Source organism: Dromiciops gliroides, chromosome 2 (genome assembly GCF_019393635.1).
Source record: "Dromiciops gliroides isolate mDroGli1 chromosome 2, mDroGli1.pri, whole genome shotgun sequence".
In the NCBI taxonomy this organism is placed as follows: domain Eukaryota; kingdom Metazoa; phylum Chordata; class Mammalia; order Microbiotheria; family Microbiotheriidae; genus Dromiciops; species Dromiciops gliroides.
This window is the reverse complement of record NC_057862.1, coordinates 341469729-341486807: the sequence shown is the minus strand read 5'-3', so window position 1 is coordinate 341486807 and position 17079 is coordinate 341469729. Positions and strand designations below refer to the sequence as shown.

Below are 17079 nucleotides of genomic sequence, written 5' to 3'. Positions count from 1 at the left end.
TCAAAACCCTGCCATACTGACCCTATTGCCTTTTTTGATGGGGTTACTAAATTAGTAAATGTGAGGAAATGCCATGGGTGTAGTTCATCTAGATTTTGGCAAGGCATTTATTAAAATATCCCATACTTTTCTTGTGGAAAAATGAGAGAGATGTTGACTAGACAATAGTAATAATGAAATGAATTTAGAGCAAGTTAAATGGCAGACTCCAGAAGTAATCATTAAAAGTTCAGTAGCAACTCAACTTGGCAAAATGTCTCCAGTGGAAGGGCTTAGGGATCACTGCTGTTGAACATTTTATCAGTGACCCGGAGAAAGGCATAGACTACATACACCCTTATTGAACTGGACATAGCACAAGGCTGGCAGGGAGAGAGCACAGTGGATGACAGAGTCAGGATTCACAAAGATCCTAACACGCTGGAATGCTAGGATAAAATGATTAAAATGAAATTCACCAGGGGTAAATGCAAAGTCTTAATCTGAGGTTCAAAAAATCAACCTCAAAAGAACAAGATGGGAAATGTGCTGGGATGGCAGTTTGTCTGAAAATAATGTGAGGGTGTTAAGGAACTACAAATTTAATATGAATCAATAGTGTGATGTGGTTGCCAAAAACTTTAGCACAGTCTTGGGCAGCATTAGGAGAGGCACAATTTATAGACCTAGAAATATTTCCTCCATACCTTGCTTTTGTCAGACAATATCTAGAATGTAATATTAAGTCTTTGGAATCACAGCTTAAGGGCAGTGATAAGCTGAAAGGGCAGCTAGGTGGCACAGTAGATAGAGTACCAGGCCTGGGGTCAGGAAGACTCATCTTCCTGAGTTCAAATTTGGCCTCTGACACTTACTAGCCGTGACCCTGGACAAGTTACTTAACTCTGTTGGCCTCAGTTTCCTCATCTGTAAAATGAGCTGGAGAAGGAAATGGCAAATCCCTGCAGTATCTTTGCCAAGAAAACCCCAAATGAGGTCACAAAGCGTTAGACATGACTGAAAAAGTGACTGAAGAGATAAGTCAGAAAGCATCCAGAAAGGAAGGTAAATGGGATGGCAGAGGGGCTTGAGTCCTTACCATATGAGGATCATTTAAAAAAGACTTGGGATCTTTAAGCCCGGAGAAGAGAAGACTCAGGGAGGACATTATCCTCAAGTATTTAAAGGACTGTCATGTGCAAGAGGGATTACACTTGCTCTCTTTGGCCCCAGAGGACAGAACCAGGAGCAATGGGTGGACGTTGCAAAAAGGCAGATTTAGATGTGACAGCCAGAAAAGCTTCCTGGTGGTCTACATGTCCAGAAGTGGAGTTGCCTGTCTCAACAGGTAGTGGATTCCTCTTCAAGGAAGGCCTACAAGCAGAAGCTGAGTGATTATTTGCCCAGTATGTTGGGGGTAGGGTTCCTTTTAAGTGGGTGTTAGATTAGATGGTCAGTGAGGTCCCTTTCAATTCTCAAAGTCTATGATTTTTTTCCTATGTAAAAATCAGGTGCCACCAATTCCCAATTATCTAAGAGTTGGGGTGGGTGGGGGAGAAGCAGGGAGAAGTCAAGCCTGAAAAATAAATCCCCATCTCCCTTATAGTTCCCTCCTCAGACTAACTTTAATATTATAGTTACTTTAAAAAAAGAAAAGAAAAGAAATATAACAGATGGTCTCTGGCCAATCATATTTGGATTTTTCTGTCTGCCTTTCCTTTCTGGTAGAGGTGATAATGAGCAGTGGTGAGACTAAGGGAGCAAGAGAAGGGGAAATGGAAAAGACCATCCACACCTAGCTCCTTAATAATAGAGTTGCAGGAGACCAGAAGGCTGAATGTTCCTCCCAAAGGAGAAACCCCCAAATCGAGCTAGGAATTTGGGTTAGGTCAAAGAGACCCTGCCAGTATCTAACAAGAAGACATAACTGGCTAAAAACTTAACCAACCCCTCGGTTGATTAATTATTGTTTATTGAGCTCTTAAGGAATAAGACTTTATATCTCCTGTTGAAACATCCCCCTGGAAATATAATTTGGATATTGAAGAAGAAAGAAAGAAGGAAATGGAGGAAAGAGGCACACCTTGTCCTCTGGTGACTTCATTGCCCCTGAACCCAAGGCATTCCTAAATCAGGGAATAGGAGAAGATACTGGGTAACACTGTTCTTATGGTATAGGAAGCTCTGTGTCTGAAATTATCTGGCTTCTAAGAGACAAAGAAGGGCAAGTGACAGATATTAAGTTTGGCAGATAATAACTCTTCGTTTTACTTTGCCCTAAAAGCTCCCCTATTGAAAAGATGGGTGATTTAATTAAAACCCAATTAGAGTTCTGCTTCTGAAACTTGGAAAGCCATTCTTCGGCTGGGCCACATCTGGTTTCCTAGCTGTCTCATCTCTGCTTCTCAATATCAGCAGCATCCGGCGCCTGGGGCCAATATCAGGTTAGAGGTGAATACTGGTGGTTTGTGTAATCTGGGCATCGGATTAAGCCCTTCTGAAAAGCATGGTCTGTCTGGGTGAGAATCAAAAAGCTACTCCCAAAATAATATATTGTTATTTAAAAGCTGGCTGCTGCTTATTGGTTTTCTTCTGTAGTAATAGGCATGTATATGAAATACGATTAAGTTTGGAAAAAATGTGGTGATACCTTGGGTCTGCCCAGTTTGGAGGCAGTTTGATTGTTGGATAAATCAAATGGTAAAATGATTCCAGTAGAATCACAAGATGTCAGAGCAGGAAAAGAAAAGACCGTAGAGGATTGTCTAGTCCTATCCCTCTCATTTTATAGAAGAGGAAACTGAGGTTCAAGAAGGGGATGTTACTTGCCCAAGGCCACACAGAGAAATTCAGAGCTAGGATTAGAACCCAGACCTTCTAAGATCAGTGCTCTTACCACTATAATTCACTACTCTTTTTTTTTTCTTTCATGGAGGAGAAGCAAAAAAGAAGTAAGATCAAGTGATAAGGTTTGATCTTGTGAAGGCAAGGGTTTTTGCCTGGTCCTGGAGTTGCTACTCTTCTCTCTACTTCAGATGCTGAATTCTGAGTCATAAGATCAAAGAATTTGCACATTCATGTGGAATTTCAAAGCTGTTTATGATGCTTACTATCTGTGTGACCTTGGACAAATCACTCGACCTCCCTCAGTTTCTTTATCTATAAACTGAGGGAGTGAGAAGAAATTCCATTTAGCTCTAGATCTTTGACCCTGTGACAAGATATAAAGCCAAGGCCAAGGAAGGCTTAACTCCAGAGCTCCACTGTAGCGGGTCTGGACTTCCTAGGGGCCTGATTTTAAATCTGTGAGAGCTCCAGAGAACGGTGGGGCTTCTCTAATGATAGCCCCAATCTGGCAGGACTTCTGAGAAATAAATGACTGGATGACCCAGTCCCAGAGCCAGAGCCTTTTTAGGAAGTGGTAGGCAGTGTTAGAGCCTATCTCCGCAGAGAAGATTAATTTCATGTGTAAAAATTTCAGATCTAATGACAGTCAAGTGGAGAATACCACCTAAGAAGAAGAGCTTCATGGGGATAGGCCCTGAACAGTTGGAAATATATTTACAGAGAATGAGTAAATCCTTCCCAGTCCCTGGAACACACACACACAAAAAGGTTTTTTTTAAAAAAATTTTGATGGGGGGCAGCTAGATGGCGCAGTGGTTAAAGCACCGGCCCTGAATTCAGGAGTACCTGAGTTCAAATGCGGCTTCAGACACTTGACACTAGCTGTGTGACCCTGGGCAAGTCACTTAACCCTGCAAAAAAAAAAATTGATGCTGATTTAAGCATCAGAATTAAGTATAGATGGAAAACTTAAAAGAAGTGTGTTCACCTAAATTTTAGAAAAGATAACTTGGTTCAACATAGACATATTCAAAATAAAACAATAGAGTCCAGGAGCTGGTTTGGGATCTAAGAATCTGACTTCAAATCCTGTTACTTTTTAGCTTTAGGCAAGTCCCTTCCCTCCATGAGCCTCAGCTTCCTCCCCTGTAAATTGAAGGGGTTGGATAAGATGAGTTTGAAAGTCCCTTCCAGCTCTAAATCCTATGAGTCCCTCTGTTCTCAAATGGTTATAGCCCACGTTAGTCTATTTTCTTTTCTTCATCAGCTCTATATTAGAAATTTAAAAGGCCCCAGACAATTCTTTGGGCCAGGAGTGACATCCCATAAAAGACTTTTTGGGAGGCAGATACCTGTTTTGTTTCTTGAATCCCAATGAATTCAATGTATTTATGCTATCTGTCTCCCAGTGTTATTTTGCAATGCTACTTCTCTCCCCGGTGCCAGGCCTCCAGTTGATCTGGAGGAAGACAGGAAAATATTATAAAGCAATGGTGGGATACCCACGATTGTTTCAGGGAGACCTCTGAATTTAGAAGAGATGAGACAATAGTTTGTCTGGGAAGAATCTGCCTTAGCCCTGGGGAGGAACTGAAGGGTGAAATGATAAAAGGAATTAGTTAAACTTTGTCAATAGGAATGGGACCACTTATTAAGAGAGTACATTTCATTTTTCAAGCACCATTCATGTGAATTGCCTGGCTTCACCCTACTCTCTATTCCTATGAGATAAGGAAGCCTGGGAATAATTTCACAGTTAGGAAAAGTAGGAAACAGTGGTATGTCATTTCTTTGTTTCTATTTTACCAGATTTTTACTGTCAGACTGTTTCTGTTGGGAAATGTCTATTGTTTTATGTGAGAAGAGGAGATGACAGGGAGGCATTTGCTGCTATCACACAAGGGGGAAGGGGGGCCTCACTATCTATGAAATTTGGAAACCACTCAGGACAAGTTCCCGCTGTTCTGGATTCCTTTTCAGCTCATTCATAAATAGTTTCAAGGCGGCGGGGGTGGGGTGGGGGGGCAGGGGGTGAAAGATTCAGCCCTGGGGCTGCGATGGACCACACCAGTCCAGACCCCCAGGCAGCCGGCTCAGTCTTGTCAATATCTTCTTGTGGCCTGAAATGTCCCCACTGGGAGGGGTTGAGGTCAACTCCAAACCTTCCAAGTTTGTGTGTCTAACAAGCCTCCATAGCCTGCTGCCACCTCTGTGCATCCGCCACTGTGTCTCCCCTGTGCCAGGTGGAAAGGGGGGAAGCCGGTCTGTTGTCCTTGGAAGCCCTTCAGCGGGAGCCTCCTCCGATGCACTAACAGGCCCCCGGCAGCTGCAGGCCTCTGCCAAGGCCGAGTGACCGAGCCTCGTGCGCCCGCGCCAGCGGCCAGCCAGGCTCGCGCTTCCTCTCCACGCTGCTTCCTCTGAGCTGAGCGCTCCTCTCCTCTCTGTGATGCTGCTGCCTAACCTTGACTCTGACAGGCCACAGGGCTTTCCTTTGTGCTTGATCTAACCATGTGGTGGAACGATAGAAACAGAACATGGTTCTGTCAAGCACCGCGGAAAGCTCCGTGCTTTTCTGCAGCATGGCCCAGCGCCTCCTCCGCCTTCTCCTCCTCCTCTCCTGCTGCTGCTCCTCTGCCGCCGCCGCCGCCGCCAGGACTCTTCTCTTCTCTGCTCCGGACCGCCGCTGGGAATGCCGTCTCCACCAGCCTCAGGCCTTGCCACAGCCATGACGATCTGGGCTTCCTCCTCAACCTCCTGCCCATCCACACATCCAACCCTCCACCCTCCAGGGCACGCCCGGTACTGGAGGGGACTCGAAGGATGGACCAAGGAAATGCGTGGGCCAAGTTCCCTACTCACTTCAAAGCGGGATACTTGTGAATTGCCCGACGTTGTTTAACTCTGTATACTTATGAGGTGGTTGGGGGCGGGCAGGGGGATTATTTTTCTGGTAGGAAAAGTGAGGAACAGAGGATTCATGCATCGAAGGTCATACGGCAAGTCTGTGCCAAAGGCTAGACTGGAATCCGAGTCTCTAAACAAATTCAGCAAGGCACCTACCCCTTAGGAGAAAGGAAGGAGTACTCAGTTGAGTCAAGATACTCCCAAGTTGATTGGGATCCTGAGACAGCTTGAAATATCTCAACTCTTTCCTTTTCCCTAAGAGGAGGAAAAAAAAAAAAAGGACAAACTATCAATCTCCTTCTCCAGGTATATGCTCGTGTTCAGATGCTTCATGGGAAAATCTTAGCCCAGAATTTTTATCCCAGTATAGCTTTTCCAAAGACTTTGTGTTAGGAATGTCATACTATTTCAGGCCTCCCTCAACCCTTAGGGTAAGAAGTAATGGACAACACTTTATCCTGAGTCTAGAAATTGAGCAGTGGGGTGGGTTCACCTTGGCAAACAGAATCCACAAATTTAAGCAATCTGGATGGTCCTTCCATCCTTGATCAGGCCCCAGTCCCAGTCCCTAGGCTGCTCAGCATTCACCCACCGCTTCCAAGTCTTGAGTAACGGGAGGGCCAAAAGTCTGCTTTGCCCCTGTTAGAGATGCTCTCCTTCATCAAAGCAAGGCATGCTAGTGGGGACCTTACAGAGGAATGGATGCTTTGTCAATACGGAGAAGAACTCTCTGCTTCTCTTCCCCCACTACTACCACCCAATCCTGCTCCCCTCTAAATGGACACATTATAAACTGTGATAGCTACTGCCATAGGAAATGAGCTCAATTTCATAAAACCATAGGCTTTTGAGCTGGGAGAAGCCTTAGAAATGATCCCCTTAGTTAGTCCTGTCATTTATGTAGATGGAAACTCTGGACCAGAAAGGTGAGTGAACTTCCTAAGGTCATTCAGCTGATAATTAGCAGAGTTAACACGCAAACCCCCAGTATTCTCAAATATAATACTTAACAGAAATAGAATTCAAAAGAGAATTAGAGAATGTGAGAGTTGGAAGGAATCTCTGTGGCCAAGTAGTCCCAACTCTGAACTTCATGTTGTTGCTCCCTCCCAAGCCAGTGTTCGGCAGCCTACGCTCCCAGCTTGTGTGAATATCATCATGTGATTCTGAGTGGCTCATAGGCCTCAGTTTACCCTCAGTGCAGAAGTCAGTCTTATTGACCAACAATGTAAGAACAGTAGAACATTAAATAGGTGATTGTTAGTTTGTTTTAATACTCAATATCATGGCTCTCTCTCTCTCTCAAGGTACTATGTCTATCATAGAATGGAAATCTTGTAGGGATTATAAGCAATTCAAATGGATTTCCCCCTCCAGCAAAAGCCACAGCAATACCTTTGTGAGTAACAGCTTCAAAATAAACCTGTGAGCCTCAGAACTTTCCTTTCTTTTTGGAGTGGAGAAAACAAACTCTGTTCCCTTCCCATTCTCTCTATGCTGAGATGGATTGTTTACAATGATGAGAAGAATCTCCCACAACCAGCCCTTAATCATGCCCCTTCAATCACTTGGACTTTAAAGTGCTCTGTCCAGTTTTGTCCTGAAAAAGCAGCGCATGGCCGGAAGGCCAGAGCCATTTAACTCAGCCTTGCAGGCAGATGGTTAGGGTGTGCATTAGTTTCTCTGATGGGAATAACTTAATAGGGCAGCCACCTGCCCAAGTGATCACCAGGCTTCTAGTAAAATAGTAAATGTTATCAGGTTACTGGCGTCTGATTCCCTCTGCCTTTGCAGACTAATGGATGGGTTTGAGTGCCTGGCAAAGCGCTGTGTGTGCCATTCATCACTTCTGACTGTGTGCTTGTCCAGATAACTCTCTTTAACCAACAAAACCCTGCAGACTTTCATTCCTCCCCATTATCTTTCTGTCCTGTATCCCTTCTTCTCTCTCTGTTTCTGTCTTTTTTTTTTCTTTCAGCCACCTCATCTGGGGTTGGGGGGTGAAGACAGACAGGGGAGGACAAAAGGGAAGGGGGGAAGTATCCTAGAGCAGTTCTGGAATGACCTGTACCAGACTATGAGACTTAACAGTTCAAAGTTGATCCAGTTCTGGTAGGGTCCATCTGTCCAGCTAGAGGTTTTCAGTAATTCCAATGGGATACTGACTTTCCAGAGCACACATCATTAAAGGCAGCAGGCTGGATGGTGCCCCGCCTAACGTGCTTGCCCTGTATGCAGGGAGAGGGAGTCCAGACTGCTCCTGGCAAGGAAATCATGCAAATGTTCGATTCCCAGTGTATGTGCCCCTCCTGGAGAACATCGCCTGAGCAGGAATTAATAATGCAATTGTGTTACTTATGGAAAAATGTGGATTCTCTCCTGCCTCCCCTTATTAAAGGTTTTAGGTTCCTCCCTCTCAGCCGATCACACAAATGTCGTTCAGAGCTGCCTGCTGGGATGGGGCTGGGGGGTGTGGGTGGAGGCGGGGCCCCCTGGGGTGAGGCACAGGGCCAAGATGACATCAGCTCTCGTAAGGCCCATTTCAAGTGGAGTTTTATAGCCCCACTCAAAAGCCTCCAAGAACTCTTCATTCCAAATGCCTCTGAAGAGGAGGGGTCTGGCCTTCTTGGAGTTAGCCCTCTCCTCCTAAATATTTCTGGCAGTGACAGATCTGCATTGAGATTGCCACTGACTTTTAAAGCTCTGGAAAAGTTAAAAAATACTTTTTGGTAGCTATAATCATTAGGTCTAACAAATGGCTCTAAGGTGCTCTGGGTAATTCGGTAATGAAATACGAAGTGACAGGGCCTGCATTTCAGGGCCAGGACTGAGTTAGGAAGCCTTAGATTGCAAATATTTTTATTAACAATTGTCCCACATGTATAAAGATCAGATCCCAACCCAGTCTTTATTACCAACAGTAACAACTGCAACAATAGCAAGGGAGCGGAGAAGAAAACTGAGAATAATAGATAACTTCAGTAAATCTAATTGCAAGATCATTTTATTAAAATGGGTTAATGTGTTTGTCACAGAGATATCTCTATTGTAATCTAGCCATACTCTCTCTAGAGAAGGTTCTTCCTAGGTGCAAACTGGCCTCTCCTTGAATATGATGAAAATGCATTTAATAGGCTACTAACCTCAAAAGCTATCTTGTAGTCGATGCCCCCCCCTTTTTTTTAGTTCCTCTAATTGTTGTAAAGTAAATTATATCCTTCTTCTGTCTCTTTCTGCCTTCCTTTGATCAGTGGCTCTGATATCTTGGTTCAAAAATCCTATTATAAACACTTTCATAAATGAAATGGAATGCTGTTTCACTTCTACTCATGGACCCGTCAAAAGAGAACAAGTTACTTGGCAAGGAATCGCAAAATGAGGTTCTGTCTGAAACTCCCCAAATCAGTGTCTAGGGAAAAAGCATCCAAATCAGTATAGTGCATGGGGAGATAGGACTAGAGAGCCCTGGGCGGCCAATTTGCCTAATACATTGACACAGAAAGCCCCTGACTGAATGGAAGCCATGTGTTTTTTTCCTGTTGGCTTCCTGTGGCACACAAGACAGGAATGGAACAGTCCCCAGAGCTACCTCAGGCTTAGGCAAATGCCTGCCACCTAGGAATCAGTGGCAATGTGAGTCAAGAGAAGCTAAGGGGTGAGAAAGTTTGTCCTGGTCTTCCCCATCATCACCCAGAAAAGACCAGTGCCGCCTCAGTCACCACCGATTTAGCATTTGTAATCATTCGTTGGATTGGCCTAAAGTTTGCCCTTTGTTTTGTTGTTAAAGAAAGGCTTTGCTAAGTTAATAGTATGAATACATTTTTAAACTACATATGAAAACAAACTGTTTTTAAGTCCCTTTGGATAGTTTAAAAGTACTCATGCAGGGTACAAAAATTACACATTTTATAATAAAAATTTGAAATTTCAGATGTAAAATTGCAAATAATTCTTGTCTCCTTATTACAGGAATTCCCCTAAAAACCTCTCAGAGGCCGTCCTTCATTAGTTCCTTTCTAGTTCCTGTATATCTCAAAGGAATAAAAATTAATTCCTTTAAAATAATTTATCATTCTAATCTGGCCTTCCCCAGTGAGATTTAACTGCAGTAGTTACAAAGCACTCCCAATTTCTTGATTATTTTTTAATTTTGATCCCTGAGACTGTGAATGAAAATATGAAAGTGAAAAGTATACCTAAGCATCTGTCTATAAATAATTGATGTCAGGAAAACTGGGGAAGGGGGCTGTGGTAGTGTGGGGAGAGGCAGGGAAGAGGTGACTAGTACCAGAATATTGGAGCAAGAAGAGAATTTAGAGATTATCTAATCTAACCCCCTCATTTTATAGACAAGGAAATCCAGAGATAGGAAACAACTTACTCTAAAGTCACACAACTAGGAAGTAGCAAAGCTGGGCCTGGAATGGTTCCTTCTAGTCTAGTGCTTGTCCTTCTGTACCGTACTGAATCAATCAACATTTACTATGTGCCAGGCACTGTGCTAAGCACTAGGGATACCAAAAGAGGCAAAAGACAGTGCCTGCCCTCAAGAATCTTAGAGTCTAATGAATCAGTCTCTAGAAAAGATAGAGCATCTGTAGACAGGATAGTGCAGCAGGCTACCCCCTTTTTTCCTTCTCTCTTCCCATCTTTTCTTGGCACCTGTGTCTGGGGTATATGTGAAGCTGATGTGGTCCCTGTTTTGCCTCCCCGCCTAGGTTCTGAGGACTATCGGAACAAATTCAGTGGGGATTGCTTCATGGACCTTGTGTGTCCTGAGAAGTGTCGCTGTGAAGGCACCATCGTGGACTGCTCCAACCAGAAACTGGTCCGGATCCCCAACCACATCCCTGAATATGTAACTGACCTGTAAGTCTTCTGTAATAACCAATAGCTGTCCTATAGACTAGCTGCCTACAGGCTCTATTGAATCACGTGTTTCATTGCTATTGAGGGACGCCTGACTCAGTCCTGAGATGTGGGGGTGGTGGTAGGGACAGTACATAGAAAAGACAAAGATATTTCTGGCCTCCCAGAAAATGATCATGTCTGTAAATTAATAAAATAGTTCATCAGTAAATAGTCATCAAACATTTACAAAGCATCTATTCTGTGCCAGGCACTGACTGTACTAAGCTTTGATGGTACAAAGAAAGGCAAAAACCTAGACCCTACCTTCAAGGAGTTCACATTCTAATGGAAGAGAAACATACAAACAGCTTTGCACATACAGAATATGTTCAGGCAGATGGGAGGTAATATCACAGGGAAGGCACTAGCATTAAGGGGAACCAGGAAAGGCTTCTTGAAGAAAGGGAGATTTTTAGCTGAGACTTGAAAGGATCCAGGAGGCAGGGATGAGGAGAGAGAATATTCTAGAGTTAGGTGATAACCAGGAAAAAATGCCTGGAGTTGGGAGATGGAGAGTCTTATTCCAGAAACAGCAGTGAGGCCAGTGCTGCTGGCTTGGAGAGTATAAGGGGAGGGTAAAGTGTGAGAAGACTGGAGAGATAGGAAGGGGATAATCGGAGTCTTTTCTTAACTAATTTATGCTGATGAAGGTTATTGGTGGGCAGACCATGATCCCAGTATCCAACACAACATTGACAATTAGTAGCATGTCTTTTTCTGACCTTGTCTGTCCTTTACAAATAGCTTTCCTTGGATACATATTAAAAATTGTTTCCCATCGCCTAAGCAGAGGGAGGCAGCTTGGATGTGGTGGGTGGCCTGAGAGATTTTTAAAATAGACATGTGGTGTGGTCAAAAGAGCAATGGGTTTGGTGTCAGTAAAACTTCAGCTGGCGTTCTGGCCTTCAGCTTCTTATTAGCCACTTGACAATAGGCAAGTTACTTCACTTATTTGGCTCTCGGTTTCCTCATATGTGAAATAGTAACCATATTAATAATAGCTAGTATTTATAAGAACTTTAAGGTTTCCAAAGAGCTTTACACATGTTAACCCATTTGATCCTCTCAACAGCCTTGGGAGGTAAATGCTATCATTGTCCCCATTTTACAGATGAGGAAATTGAGATTCATAAGAAGTGACTTGCCCAGGGTCACATAGCCAGTAAGTGTCTGGGGCAGGATTTGAATTCAGGTCTTCTTGACTCCAAGTCTTGCACTCCAACCACTATGCCACCTGCCAGCAAATCAGAGGATGGTTGTAAAGGACTCCACAAATGTAGGGTTTCTGTTTTTACTGTGCCCAGTTCCTTATGTCTCCTTTTAGCTCTTTATCAGTTAAATTCCTTCCCGTTTTTTTAAGGCTCACATTAAATGTGGCCTTTTCCATGAAGCCTTCCCTAATTCCACCCCCAGGCAGGGATCACCTTTACCCCTTCAGACCTCTTCTAGCACTTTCTTTTACACATCTCTTGTATTATTTTGTTTTGTTTTTGTTTTTATTTTTTTCATCTTTATTCTGGACCTATGGTCTCTTCAGTTCAGGTGTGGAAACTCACTCTGCCCATGCAGAGAACTCTACTCATCAGTAACCCAGTCTCAGATAGTTGCCTGCAGCACTAGGAGGTGGTCTTGATTATCTTGTACCACACCCACTATGTATCAGAACCAGGACTTTAACCCAACTCTTGTGATTCCAAAACCAGCCCTCTGACCACTGCACTACCTTATTTCTCTTTTGTATTATAGTTCTCAGTGGATATGCATGCTTATCCCTTTACCAGAATGTCTTAAGGCAGCTAGGTGACACAGTGGTTAGAGCTCTGGGCCTAGAATCCAGACCTGAATTCAAATCTAGTCTCACACTATGACCCTAGGCAAGTCACTTAACCTCTGCCTCAGTTTCCTCAACTGTAAAAAGAGGATAATGATAGCAGGTACCTCCCAGGGGTCATTGTGAGAATCAAATGAAATAATTTTTATAAAGTACTTTACAAAGATCAAATTGATATATAAATGCTATTTTCATTATTATTATCTAACCTTTATATTCCTTTAGAACTCTCTACAGACTTAGTATGTTTACCCAATTTAATTAAAATGCATAGTGAGGGGCAGCTAGGTGGAGCACTGGCCCTGGAGTCAGGAGTACCTGAGTTCAAATCCGGCCTCAGACTAGCTGTGTGACCCTGGGCAAATCACTTAACCCCAATTGCCTCACTTAAAAAAAATGCATAGTGAGTTTAGGTGCTGAAATAATTATATACATGGATATGTTTTATGGTAAACGGGAGTGATTCCTGAGTGGGTGGATAGATAGTTGTGGTCTTTCTTTTCCTCCAGTGCCTCTCCATTACTTTTAGAATGAAGATGCCAAGTATTCAAATGAGGAGCATTCATACAACTAACTCTGTTAGGGACTATGGACCTGTGGAGTTCTATGACATCATCTCAGTGAAGGTCATAGTCCTTGTAGGCTGAGAGGAATCAGAGTCATTTATTCTAATACCTAATTCCCTTTTTCTCTCTTGTTTCACTTCCAGACGCCTAAATGACAATGAAATCTCTGTCCTAGAAGCGACTGGAATCTTCAAGAAGCTGCCCAACCTGAGGAAGATGTGAGTAGAGAGGGCTCTCTGGTCCATAACTACAACATTTCACCTGGGATGCAAAACCAATGGGCCTGCAAGGCTAATGGACAGTTTAGGAGCCTAGATAATTGTCAAGTATTTGAGGAGTGGGTCATGGAAACGGGGAGGCAATGTGGTACAGTGGATAGGGTGCCAGGCCTGGCGTCAGGAAGACCTGAATCCAAATCTGGCCTCAGACATTTACTAGCTATGTGACCCTGGGCAAGTCACTTCACCCTGTTTGCCTCAGTTTCCTCATCTGTAAAATGAGATGGAGAAGGAAATGGCAAAGCACTCCAGTATCTTTCCCAAGAAAACCCAAAATAGGTGTCATGAAGAGTCAAACACGACTAAACAATAGCAATATGGAAATGGAGGCTTAGCCAGACTCATTCTTCTTGGACCCAGAGGGCAAAACTACGGGTGATGAACAGAAGCTGCAGAGAGCTGGATTTAGGGTTGATCTTAAGGAAAAGCTTCCTAACTATCAGAGCCATCCAAAAGTGGAATGGGCCGTGTTGAGAGGTGATGGCTCTTCCTTCACCAAAGTTCTTCCAATGAAGGCTGGATAATCGCTTGCTTGAGAATGTTAGAGAACATTTTTGTTCGTGTACAGGTTGAGATGTGTCTGAAGTCTCTTTTGCCTCAGAGGCTCTTTGAAGTATCTGGCCATGACAGTTCTCCACTGCCTAGAGAATTATGAGGAGTCACTAATTAATGATTTTTCCCACCTTGGCTCCCACCCACCACTGGTCGTCCCTATAGCTGTAGCTGCCGAGACCCTCCTGCTAATGAAATCTGTTCAGAATTCCTTGTAAACCCAGCAGCTGTGGCATGCTTTGTTTTCACATCACAGAAAAGAAATACTCCTAGATTCATGAAATGTGTGCTCTGGAAGGGACCAAAGAGGTGATCTAATTCATTCAACCCTCTCCTTTTATATATAAAGAAACTAAGGCCCAACAAAGGAAAGGATCTTGCCCAAAGTCAGATAGTTAATTAGGGACAAAGTAGGAACTTTGAGAGACAGAGCTGAAAAGTTGACCTCATGTCAGCAAGACTCAAATTCAAGTCTCCCTTCTGATACACAGTGAGTGGATTGTGACCTTGAACAAGGTCCCTTAACCACTCAGGACCCCAGGCTACTCTCTAAGACTACACATTTACAGAGCAAGTGCTGATCTGGTAGAGAGATGCCTCATTCAGAGTTCCCTTATACAAGTAAAATCTCAAATATAGACCAAAAAAAACCAAATTAGAACTTAGAATTCATGTCCTGATTTCCACTGCAAAATGCTCCTTTTTAGACTTTTCAAAATGTTCTTGGCTTCTCTCCCCACCTTACTAGGTGTCAGTCAGTTAACATTTTAAAACTGCCTACTCTAGCAGCTAAGATAGAGCACTGGGCCTGGAGTCAGGAAGACTTGAGTTCAAATCTTGCCTCAGACACTTACTAGCTGTATAACCCTGGGCAATTCACTTAACCCTGTTTGCCTCAGTTTCCTCATCTGTAAAATGAGCTGGAGAAGGAAATGGTAAACCACTCCAGTATCTATGTCAAGAAAACCCCCACAGACAATATTGGCATGCTATGGTCCCAGGGTGTCATGAAGAGTTAGACACAGTAGAACAATAACAAATGTTCCAGATGCTGAACTGAGCACTAGAGATAAAAAGAAAGTTAAAAGACAGGTCAGTCCCTGCCCTCAAGGAGCTCACAGTCTAATGGAGGAGACAAGATTCATACAAAGATATACCAACAAGATGTAGACAGGATAAATTGAAAATAATCAAGAGGGAAGGCACTAGGGTTGAAAGGGATGGGGAGAGTGTTCTTGTAGAAGGTTGGTTTTTTAGCTGGTCCTGAAAGAAAGCCAAGGGGATGGTTATTGGGGATGGGTTTGCTCCTGGTTAAGAAACGAAGTTACTCTTTTTCTAGTTCCCTGAGAGACAGAGAAGGGAAAATATAGTCAGGTAGGAAACATTTACCTTGAGGGTTGATTTTTGTTTTGTTTTTTTGTTCCCCAAGTAAAGATGATTCATTATCCTTTGTATTGATACCAACCTGTGATTTCACTGGCGTGGGGGACTCCCTCCCACAAATTCAGATAGGCAACTCTTGGTAATTTATAGTGTTCAAAAGCTGTCTGAAGTATTGAGAGCTTTAGAGAATTGCCTGTCGTCACACACCCACTGTGTATCTGAGGTAGAAATCAAACCCAGGTCTTTCTGATGCCAAGATCAGCCCTCTATCCACCACACCACGCTGACTGTCTTTTTTTTTTTTCCATATAGCTAGAAAAATATTCATTTCATCAGGTCCTGACTTAGGAGGGGTGCTTCTTATTGGTGCAAATATCACTCTTCATTTTGTAAGGACTACAAAGGGTGTGATGAGGCCACTCACAGGCTCCCGAGCCCAGCTGAAAAGGGATGGGGTGAAGGATGGCAATGTTTCTGCCACGGCTGTATGATTATTCAGAACCCCAGCGGGAAGCCGTCTTGCTCTTGTTTCCTGTGAAGCAATAAGTCTTCCGTGCTCCATTCTTGGCAGGAGATGAGAATGTAAACACACAGGTGCATTTCAGATGTCTGGAAACAGGCGGCCAGAGGTGATCACACCCCGCTGTTCACTAAGAAGTGTTGGCCTCCTGTGGATTTGCCATCACAGCCTCCTCGCCAAACCCTTTGCTGCCATTCTAATTGGCCAAGCTCTACCCAAACTCCCTCCTTCACAAATCGTTCTTAGTGCTATTGTGTGACAGGATTTAACTCTACCTTGTCTACTAAGAGGGGGAGAAAGTTGTTGTTGGAAACCCTGGATTTAATCAAAACAACTTTACCTGCCAGAGATTTAAGGGGATGTAGACCGGCTGGAGGAAGTCCATCCGTAGTAGCAATTTCTCTGCTTCTCTCTGCCATAGTTCCTATTAGGGAAGGGTGCAGGATACCTGATAAGTTAGTCAATCATCAAACATTTATTAAGTACTTGCTGTGTGCCAGGAAGTGTGCCAAGCTCAGAGATTCAGAAAAAAAGGCGAAATCATGATCTCTTACCTCCAGGAGCTCTGATGGGGGTGGTACCATGCAAATGATTACACACAAGATGTTTGAGTGGAAGTAATCTCAGGATGAAGGCACAGGTGATGAGGGGGAAGAGGAGGGAGAAGGAGGGAAGATAGGACTGGAAAAGATCTCCTGCGGAAGGCAGGGGTTTCTACCTTGCCTAGGAAAGGTTACTGAGGCAAAGGAGGACAGGATGGACTTTTAAGATATTTGCTTTGCTTTATACCATATTTGAGTTTCCAGAAAATGTGTGTGAATCATTGCCGTAAATTGATTCACATTTGCAATTTTCTGGGAGAGCTGGCTATTTAAAAGAACTCTGTGGCAAAGCCTCTTGCCGAGCAGTTTTTGCTATTCTTATAATCTGAACAATCACCCCCTAATGCACTGTTTTGTCCATCTGAATCTTATCCATCAGGTTTGCTCACAGCATAATATGCTGATGCCAGAAACTCTCAAGCTTGCTTAGAATGTGAGCTTCTTGAGGGCAGGGATGGTGTTTTTTGTTTTTCTTTGTATCTCCAGTGCATGCTTAATAAATACTGACTTTTGTCTTCTCCCATTCAGCCGTATCTTGATGAACAAGTCACTTAAACTCTGATCCTCAGGAGGGCTAGGAAGCTAGTTGATACAATAGATGAAGCATAGACTTGGCATTAGGATGATACAAATTCAAATCCTACATCTAACACTTAATAGCTGTGTGCTCTTGGGTAAGTCACTCAATCTCTCAGCCTCAGTTTCT

The 17079-nt window shown here is 43.5% G+C and overlaps 1 protein-coding gene across 2 annotated transcripts in view; it reads left to right on the top strand.

Annotated features, from left to right (window-relative positions):
- SLIT3 (slit guidance ligand 3) overlaps window positions 1-17079 on the top strand; it is an 815836-nt gene that overhangs the window by 688934 nt on the left and 109823 nt on the right. For both annotated transcript variants that reach the window (XM_043985299.1, XM_043985300.1), the window contains 2 exons: window positions 10449-10599; window positions 13182-13256. In XM_043985299.1, the coding sequence (XP_043841234.1) occupies window positions 10449-10599; window positions 13182-13256 (226 nt within the window). The remainder of the gene's footprint in view (window positions 1-10448; window positions 10600-13181; window positions 13257-17079) is intronic.